At 48.8% G+C, this 8,764-nt stretch overlaps 1 protein-coding gene across 3 annotated transcripts; it reads left to right on the top strand.

Annotated features, from left to right (window-relative positions):
* Positions 1–2,569: 2,569 nt before the first annotated feature.
* On the top strand, positions 2,570–8,469 carry EVX1 (even-skipped homeobox 1). Of its 3 annotated transcripts, none has more exons than XM_087946993.1 (5): positions 2,570–2,739; positions 2,772–2,987; positions 3,024–3,279; positions 6,079–6,377; positions 7,942–8,469. In XM_087946993.1, exons 2-5 carry the CDS (start codon positions 2,808–2,810, stop codon positions 8,467–8,469), a joined length of 1,263 nt encoding a protein of 420 aa, XP_087803119.1. In that variant the 5' UTR covers positions 2,570–2,739; positions 2,772–2,807. The 3 variants fall into 3 exon arrangements, with proteins under 3 accessions (XP_087803119.1, XP_026529324.1, XP_026529323.1); XM_026673539.1 differs by lacking the exon at positions 2,570–2,739 and having other exon boundaries at positions 2,808–2,997; positions 3,046–3,279; positions 6,079–6,141; positions 6,196–6,377; XM_026673538.1 differs by lacking the exon at positions 2,570–2,739 and having other exon boundaries at positions 2,808–2,997; positions 3,043–3,279; positions 6,121–6,377.
* Positions 8,470–8,764: the final 295 nt, after the last annotated feature.

Genomic DNA, 8,764 nt, shown 5'->3' with positions numbered 1-8,764 from the left:
ATTAAATCCTCTAATAATGTTGATACTTTTAAGCAGCTGAAAGAAAGGGATTCAGAAATGCAAAGCACATGCATCCCCTTCCCTGTCCTTTCCAAGGAGCCAGGACTTCTCAGTGTGATCCTGAAAGACAGGCAACCAAGGAGATATGCTTTCTGATGAGTCTTGATTTCTTTTCTTTGAAGAAATTTCACCCAGCCTAGGAAGTCCAATTTTGACAATAGTGTGACTGGAGGGATCAAATTCTCTTTGACATGACTCCAACTGACATATGAACAGTGGGAACAGGAGTCACTCAACTGACACATCAACAGTGGGGACAGGTTTTCTAGACCAGGAGGCAATGTAAAGTTGTCCCCTGCCCCACTACTGCACACTGGGAAAGAAAGCCATATCTGCACACTCTCTATTGCCTACATTCACATGGCCCCACTTTTCCAAATCCAGGAATGATTGCACTACACATCTCCATGAGCATTGCCTTGATTTCTCCCGCAGGACAGAACCACTATCCAAGTTTTGCCCCGAGAGAACTAAAACTAACAACGAGGGTGCTTTTTAAGGGCAACCAGCTGCCTAGCCCAGACGCTGAAAACTAATTTATTACCCTGTTCTGCCCTAAAGGGTTATTCACCTGAAATTAAGAGTCGGTGAACTTAGCAAATCTTTTCTCCAAAACGCAGCTTATTCTCCTATGGACTTCATTGCCGTTATGACCATGGGTGTTAGCTCAAAGCGCCCCTGCTCTTCAGCCTTCTGGAATGGATAATTTGATATTTCCCGCAGTGCCACCACTCCTGCCGCTCACTTAAACAAACGAGCCCTGCTTTGAAACCCGTATCACTTTTCCTTATACTGGCCGCAAATAACGCTCTGAGATTGTACTAAACGCCGCCAATCGAGGGAGCAAACCTTCCTGCTTTATTAGCCTGAAAGATGCTTTCCCCAAACAAATTTCTCTGCAATTCGTGGATAGTATGTCCTACTCTGAATTCATAATGTTTTATTTCTGAAGAAACAGCGACAAAACCCTGCAGCCAGGGCGCTATCCAACCTTTCAGGCCAAACCTGCTAACATGGATTGGTAGATTTGCAGGACTCCTCTGCATACGAAGGGGTGGGTTTAAAGAGCTTAAAAGGAAACGGGAGGCCATAGCTGAAGGCAGCGAGCAATCAAAATGAAATATCTTTATAGTGTGGAATTGTGTTTGCAGGGTCTTCAGCTGCTTCTATAACTTGTTTTGTACTTGTCAGTCACAGAGCAGCGATATTTCTGCTAGAAACACATTTGCTTCATTAATGTCATAAAGGATTACTGAACTCCTATTCACCATTCTCAGTCCCAACCTGGCTTCTTCAAATTATTAGACTGACGGGAACTTGTGTAGCTTTTGTTTTAAATAGGCTGCACTATACACGTAAAAAAACCCCAACCACCACTTATAAATCGTTTACCATAATAGAAACGTTATTGAACGAAAGTTTAAACGCAAAGTTTTTTTTTTTTTAAATCGTAAATAAGAGCCAAAGGATTTACAAAGGACTTACAAAGGATGGATTAAGGGTGAGGTTTCATTCTATAGTTCTTAAACGCGTGGGATTTTTTTTGGGGGGGGGGGTGCCTGAAAAGAAAGAACAAAACAACAACAAAGGTTTAAATCATTATATATGCTAAAGTAGGCTGGGTACATTTGAAAGGTAAAAACTTCTACAAAACTTGGTTTGCTAAACTTTATGCATTCAATATAAATCTGCCTAGACTCTTCTCCTTTCGAATTAATAGACTGTTGTTTCTTTCTAGGGTCGAAACGTGTAACTAACTACCTTCTGGTGGATTTCCCTCCCAAAGTAAAAAAAACATGTCGTTGCATATGTAAAACGCATATACATAGAGCTATCCTTAGCCACCATCAGCACCGGAGGCAGGACATCAGTCCAGCTGTCCTCCTTCCAGGATTGCTCTTAATTCTGGAGTTCCAACCAGATGGGCCAAAGACTTGAAACCGAGTGATGCCTTTGAAGGAAAACGGAGGAGGGAGAGGGGTGAAACAAATCGCAAGAGGCCACCTCGGCCATCATGAATGAAAGGTCTGAACCTAGTTTTCAAGGGCATCTTGGAAACCTTTGGCCTGTACCAGCTAGAAAGGTAGAACTCCTTCGGAATCTGCGATCTGTGGATATCTTCTTCACTGTCCGGAGAGGCGCCACACTGAAACATTTCCCGTGTGGTGGATCAAAAGGCGGTACGCAACAGAACTGGACCTAAAGGAGGTTAGTCTCTCAGGTGAAGACCTCGAAGAGGCAGTAGTAGGGTAACAGCCTTTTCTCTCTCCTGGCTGCTCTGCCTCTCGCCTCCCTCCGTTGCACTGGTTACACCTGGTGCTTTCCCCCTCCTCTCCAGCCTCCCCCCCCCCCTACAAAAAAACCCTCTTCGCTCCTGCTCTTCCTTTCATCTTCCGGCCCGGCAGACGCTCCTATTTATCCCCCGACAATCAAGCCAGTGGCGTCACCAGAGGTAACTGTAATGACGAATGCGTCATTAAGGGATGACAGCATTAGAAAGAAGAGGGCAATGGTAAGTTCCCTCCCAGAGCCGGCGCTGCACACTGGAGCGTTCGCATCACAAGGTAATTCCCCCGGCTCGCCCCGTTGGCAGCTCCCCTCCGCCTCGGTAGAAGAAGAAGAACTCGGGCGGGAGGGGGGAGAAGCCTCCCCGGAGTGGATGGAGGCTCGGGTGGGGGGGTTGGGGGGGAAGAGCGCCAGAACGCGAGAAGGAGAACCCTGTTGTGCTGCTTTAAAAGACACCCACGATGGAAACCAGAAAGGAGATGGTGCTGTTTCTGGACGGAGTTCATCTTGGCCCTCTGGCTGGCAAGAGGGCGCCTAATATGGCAGAGGCCGTGGGGGCCCCGGATCCACAGGACAAGATGATGCCCAGGATTTGCTTGAGCCCTAGAGCTGCCTCCTTGTCCTCCCGGGAAAATGGAGGAGCGGGAAGAGGTGCAGGAGGAGGAGAAGAGGAAGAGGAGGAGGAGGAGGAAGAAGAAGAAGAAGAGGAGGAAGTAGAAGTCCGACCAGCGTCAGGGACCGTCCCAGAGAACCGCTCCGCAGCAGCAGCACTTCTTTCTGCTAATCAGCAGACCTCCCTCCACCGCCTTCCCCCCACCAAAGCCCACCAAAGCAATTCTGACACCGAATCGGATTTCTATGAGGAAATCGAGGTGAGCTGCACCCCGGACTGCGCCCCTGACAACGCGGAATACCACCTCCAGCACGGCAAAGGTACCCGATCCCTCCCCGCTTCCCTTCTCTTGAGCTCCCCGGGGAGACCCATCTGGATTCGCAGCTGGGTGGGACGGGACAAGACTAGCGCTGCTGTTTGGCTCAGTCCTCAGAGCGCTTCCAAGCTGCAACTGGCAGCCGGTTATTCACTCTGGCTGAGGTGATTTCTGGATCGCCGCCTGCGTTTTATTTTCTTCCCCTCCCTCTTTGAACTGCCCTCCCCGGTCTCCAAATCCTGAGGCTTGGTCGCTTCCATCTCTAATTGCCCACCAAGAGGCATCTGCAGTAAGCCACACACATCTCCCCCTTTGAAGTCTAATGACACGTTACTGGAGGACGTGAAATCGCATCCTCGCTGCAACAAAGAATTAAAAGCTTTACAGAATTCCCGCTCCGTGAAGCCTAGACTTCGATTGCAATAAATCCCCAGAAGCTTCTCTTTCTTTCCCTATTGCTGTGCCTAGCACTTTCTTGATGCTCCCTTCTTCCAAGATTATAGGATTGCCTGGTGCCCCCTGCCCCCTTCCGATTGCCAAGGAACAGGAAAGGAAAGCTTCCTCCTTAACATTTCACAGCAAGATCAAAAACATCCATCCGCTCCTGCCGGCCGTCCTGTCCAAAGGCTGTGTTGCAAGGAAGCGGGCGAGCAATTTTCCCTAGCGAAATTGCAGAATTTCCTGGGCGAATGAAGAAGCAGTCACAGTCCAGGCGACATCACACATGCACGTCCTCTCCCTCCGACAGAAAGACCTCGCTCTCGCTCGCTCTCCTCCCTGCCCCCATTTTTCTCAGCTGCACACCCTGCAGTTCTCATGTCCTCTTGACAGGTTTGTTCGAGGCCCCCAATTGCTCTTCGTTTCCCTGTCTTGTGGCGCCAGTTCGGAAATGGCTGTGGGGTTTAATGCCTTTGGTCTCAGGAGGACACCCTGATAATTGTCTGCAATGGAAAGGTCCGGAATGATTTCCCCTCCCCTGCCTGCCTTTCCCTTCCTTTCCTAAATCCCCAACTCCATGCTCCTTCTGTGAAAGGGATGCCCAGAGTGAAAGTTCCTGTTTGGCTTCTGAAAATTTCTTTCACCTGGAGCGGGGGACGGGACGCCATTCCTTATAAAGAAACAGAGAAAGAGCCGGCTGCGTGTAGTTGGCGTTTATAGACACGATTCTCTTATCGCGGGTAGCTTGGCAGTGACGGGGGCTTGGAGAGGGACGTGGCAGCCTCTTTCAGCCTCTTTACCAGGCCCCAAAAGTTGTCAGCTGGTGTCCCAGTCCTTTCACGCAACAGAAAGGGGGAATCCGAGAGGGATTCAGCGCCATTCCTTTTGCTTATATGTTTCGTAGTGCACTACAATACATAATCCAAAGTAGACCCTGCCCTGTCTTGTTCACTGGTGGTGTTCTGTGTATGGGTTTGAAGGTGGAATCTTCTATGCCTTAACTTCCAGAACGAGGCTGTAGCAACACAAAACACAGACAGGTGAGGGCACTTAACTGTAGCATAAACTTTTTGGTCCATTTGATCAGATGCAGGATAACAAAGGTGACGATTTTCCTTTTCTTGGCAAGAAGGGATATAGAAGCCTTTAAAACGCTTTTCCAATCGGAGGGGGAAGAGACATCTCGGATTTTTATTCTGTTCTTACAAATTCCTCTGACTGCAGGTGCTATCAAATAAATGTTAGAGAAAAGCTTGCCAATTCTTTCCGCTTCCGGAAAGGAGTTTACAGACCAGAGATGCCATCGCGTCCAAGGGGACGCCGGGATACGTCCCTTCCTAGGTTTCCTGACGCGTTGGCTTTAAATGAGAAGCTGAGCGTCTTTCATTGCATCGGATAGCAGTCTTGGTGCCAGAAAGTGGTGTGATGTGTAAATAAAACATGTCCAGGAAAAGGGAAAATACAATTTATAGGAAACTTTGTCCGGTAGATTTTAGGATAACTTATTCCAGAGTGTGGGCCTGGGGCTGCAGTTTCCTATGTGCAGTATAAACACTACAAAATGGGATTGGCACTGAATGACACTGTATCCTCATTAGAAAAATAGGCAGAAAAACCCGGTACATGTTCAAGTGGGGGTAATTAATTCGATTTACTCTTCGCTAGGTATTTTTAAGATTGTAATTTGAAAGGCAGAGAAAAAAGGCAGATCGGAGAATTTGGCCTCTAGATTCGGTATTCTCTATTGGATATCACTGGGTGGTCTTCAAATAACTTTTCTTTCTTCGTGGAGTACCAGCCTGATTAAATGCAACTCATGGGTTGTTCAAACCTTGAGAGTAAAACCTATATTCTATCTAACGAAATTTAGCCTCCGAATAAACGTGCCTACTTGTTAAAGCCCAGTGGATCAACGGGGCAAGCGATTCCCATTTGAGCAGCCCAATTTAATAAGGCTGAGCTGGTCACCGTGCTGCCCCCGTTCCCCAATCAACCTGTTGTTTTTATTTATTCGCTATCCATTTTTATTCATTCACTACACATGTGCTCTCTCTCTATATAACGCTTTGTATTCCTAGATTAAAGGACTGCCTGGGTCCGGCATCTTCAGAAGTCAAGGAGGCTAATTTGCTTTATTTCAAACGTGGGTGAACGGGCCCTGCCAACTCCCCAGGGTCCTTTCAATAGTACTGGAGAGGAACCCCTGTCCTGAGCCTCTGCTCCAAAGGGCTGTCCTGACGACACTATTGCCCGATTTGGAGTGGGAGGGGAAGAAATAGAAATGGTGGTGGTGGGGGGGGCACATAGTCAGAGCTCCAGCTGTCTTTCTCCCTCTGGATGGCTTCCTCTCTACTTTCCCCTGCAGGGCAGTGCTCGGATACTTCAGCTGAGAGCCCTAGCAGCGAAGGCGATCTCTCCAAGGGCAGCGGTGGCGCTGGCAGTGGTGGTGGAGGTGGAGGTAGTGGAGGTGGTGGAGGTGGAGGTGGAGGTTCTCAGGGGTCGCTGGCTTGCAGCGCCAGCGATCAAATGCGCCGTTATCGCACCGCCTTCACGCGGGAGCAGATAGCCAGGCTGGAGAAAGAGTTTTACCGGGAGAATTACGTATCCAGACCCAGGAGATGCGAGCTGGCCGCAGCCTTAAACTTGCCCGAAACCACCATCAAGGTAGGTTTGCATGTATATTTGGCCCAAACTCAGGAAAGATTTCGGAGCGTTTCCACGTGTCTGGGCTGGGACTTCGACCCTCCCCGAGTCCTCTCCACCCCCCCAGTTCCCCACTGTCAAACAGTTTCAAAAACAGCGCTCTTTTCTGGCGATGGTGGATCCTGATCCTCAATTGTAAACGGTTGGTTTCACCTTGGGATACGCTAGACTAGCCCTGCAGCGGTTTCTTCCTGGGAGAAGAGGGACTAGCCACCTGCTGGGGAGTAAGTCGCCTTTCTTCCTTCAGTGAAACTCCTTTCCAGGTGGGTGTGGCTAGGTCTACAGCTTTAGCCTTAGTTAGGGATAGTTTTTTTAGGGACTTAAAATGTCAGCCACTTTCAAAAATCAGCTCCATGTAGTGCAAAGGGCTTAAAACGACGGTCAGGAAGGTCATCAATCCGCTCCCCACCCAACACTTGCTTGTTTATTTTGAGTCCACCTTAACTTGCCCTTCCCCCTCACCCACCCCACCCAACATCAACTTGTTATCTGGCTTGCTGAAATCAATAATACTTATTCAGAGGTCAAGCATTTAAACTAAAATGTCAGGCTTCAACCATGAGAATGGAAACATTCTAATGTCTAATTTAAGTGGGTTAAGAAAATAACATCTGTATCATTATACAAAGTAGTTGAGCAGATTTATTGGGGAATAAACACTTTAAAAACTAGGGAGATTCCTAGGTAATCTTATAGGCAGGATTTACTTATTTTTTTGCCTCTCTCTCCTGAAACAGAATTGCCTAATTTGAGTCTCTCTACGTGCATATTAAAGATTCATTTTCAGTGCGTTCGTATTAAGAAATTTTCTGTACATTTAGGCAGGCTGTCATTCAGACTGTTAGTTTCCCTGCACATCTTAGAGGCGAGAATTATCTGAAAGATCCTGAAAATATCTTGGCAAAGACTAAAAACTGGCAGAAAAGAATGAAGAGAAAAGAAAATAGGAAGCAATCTTGCTATTAAGCATTACTACTACTTATTGTTATTACATTTGTTATGAAAATAGCATTGATTCCTGCTACACCAGACTTATGCAGAGAGTGGAAGAGTATAGTAAGAATATATAATGTATGGATGTTCCAGGGGAAGCTTATTTTTTTATTCCTCATATTAGTCTACTGATCTGCACTTCTCCCATGTTTTTCACTCATTTATTCCATTCACAATAATTTTGTTTTATTTCTATTTAAATGTGAGGGCCACAAACAATTCCACTCCTTGACAATTGTGCAGATCTGGCAATTACATTACTGCCAACGCCAATAGATATAATGAAGCCTTCCAATCTGATTTTTTTTAATGGTGATGTGGGAGAAAATGCTGGGCACACAGCCCTATGCCATCGAAATCTTACATATCCTCAGTAGCCAGAGTTGCCGCCTGACGTCCCTCAGACGAGTCCTTCTACAGCCTCTGGGAAGGATGCCGAGGTCGGGCATGGAACGGAGGGTTGTGGCGGGATCCCAGCCTTGCTGGCGACTCAGCGCTTCTTTTGCTTTGCCTTTCCGTCCCCTTACCCCAGGTGTGGTTCCAGAACCGGAGGATGAAAGACAAGAGGCAGCGCCTGGCTATGACATGGCCCCACCCGGCGGATCCAGCTTTCTATACCTACATGATGAGCCACGCGGCGGCCACCGGCAACTTGCCCTACCCCTTCCCCTCCCACCTGCCCCTGCCTTATTATTCCCACATGGGCCTCGGAGCCGCTTCGGCCGCAGCCGCCCCCTTCAATTCCCCCCTGAGGCCGCTGGACACCTTTCGAGTCCTGTCCCACCCGTACCCGCGACCAGAACTGCTATGCGCCTTCCGACACCCCTCTCTCTATGCCGGTCCGACTCACGGGCTGAGCGGTGCCGGAGGGAGCCCGTGCTCCTGCTTGGCTTGCCACGGCAGTCAGGCGAGCGGGCTAATCCAGCGGCCTTCGGGATCGGACTTTAGCTGCTCGGCCACCACTCGGACGGACTCCTTTCTCACGTTTACACCTTCGGTGCTGAGCAAGGCCTCCCCGGTCCCGCTAGACCAGCGCGAAGAAGTCCCTTTGACCAGATAAAGGACCCATCTCAGGTTGCGCTGTTTTCCTCCCGCCCTCCCCGTCCCGGCCACCCTCCTTTCCAGAGACCACCCGGGCGGTGATCGCTCCTCTCCTAAAGTTCGATCCCCTCAATCCGTGGACATCAAGGAATGGAAACAAAAACCGAAAATAAACCTGGAAGATAGGGAGGATTTCTAACGCGCACAAATCCGCGGAAGAGCCTTGGCCAGCGCGAGGTGCGGGGTTTGGCGGAATATTCCCCAATGATGGGGAAAGTGGGGGGAGGGGGAGGGAGAATGATTTCTGCCACAGC

Source organism: Notechis scutatus, chromosome Z (assembly GCF_049901735.1).
Source record: "Notechis scutatus isolate UNSWTSFEM ecotype Mainland chromosome Z, rNotScu1.2, whole genome shotgun sequence".
NCBI lineage: Eukaryota > Metazoa > Chordata > Lepidosauria > Squamata > Elapidae > Notechis > Notechis scutatus.
The sequence above is the reverse complement of the archived record's forward strand: the minus strand, read 5'-3'. Positions and strand labels throughout refer to the sequence as shown.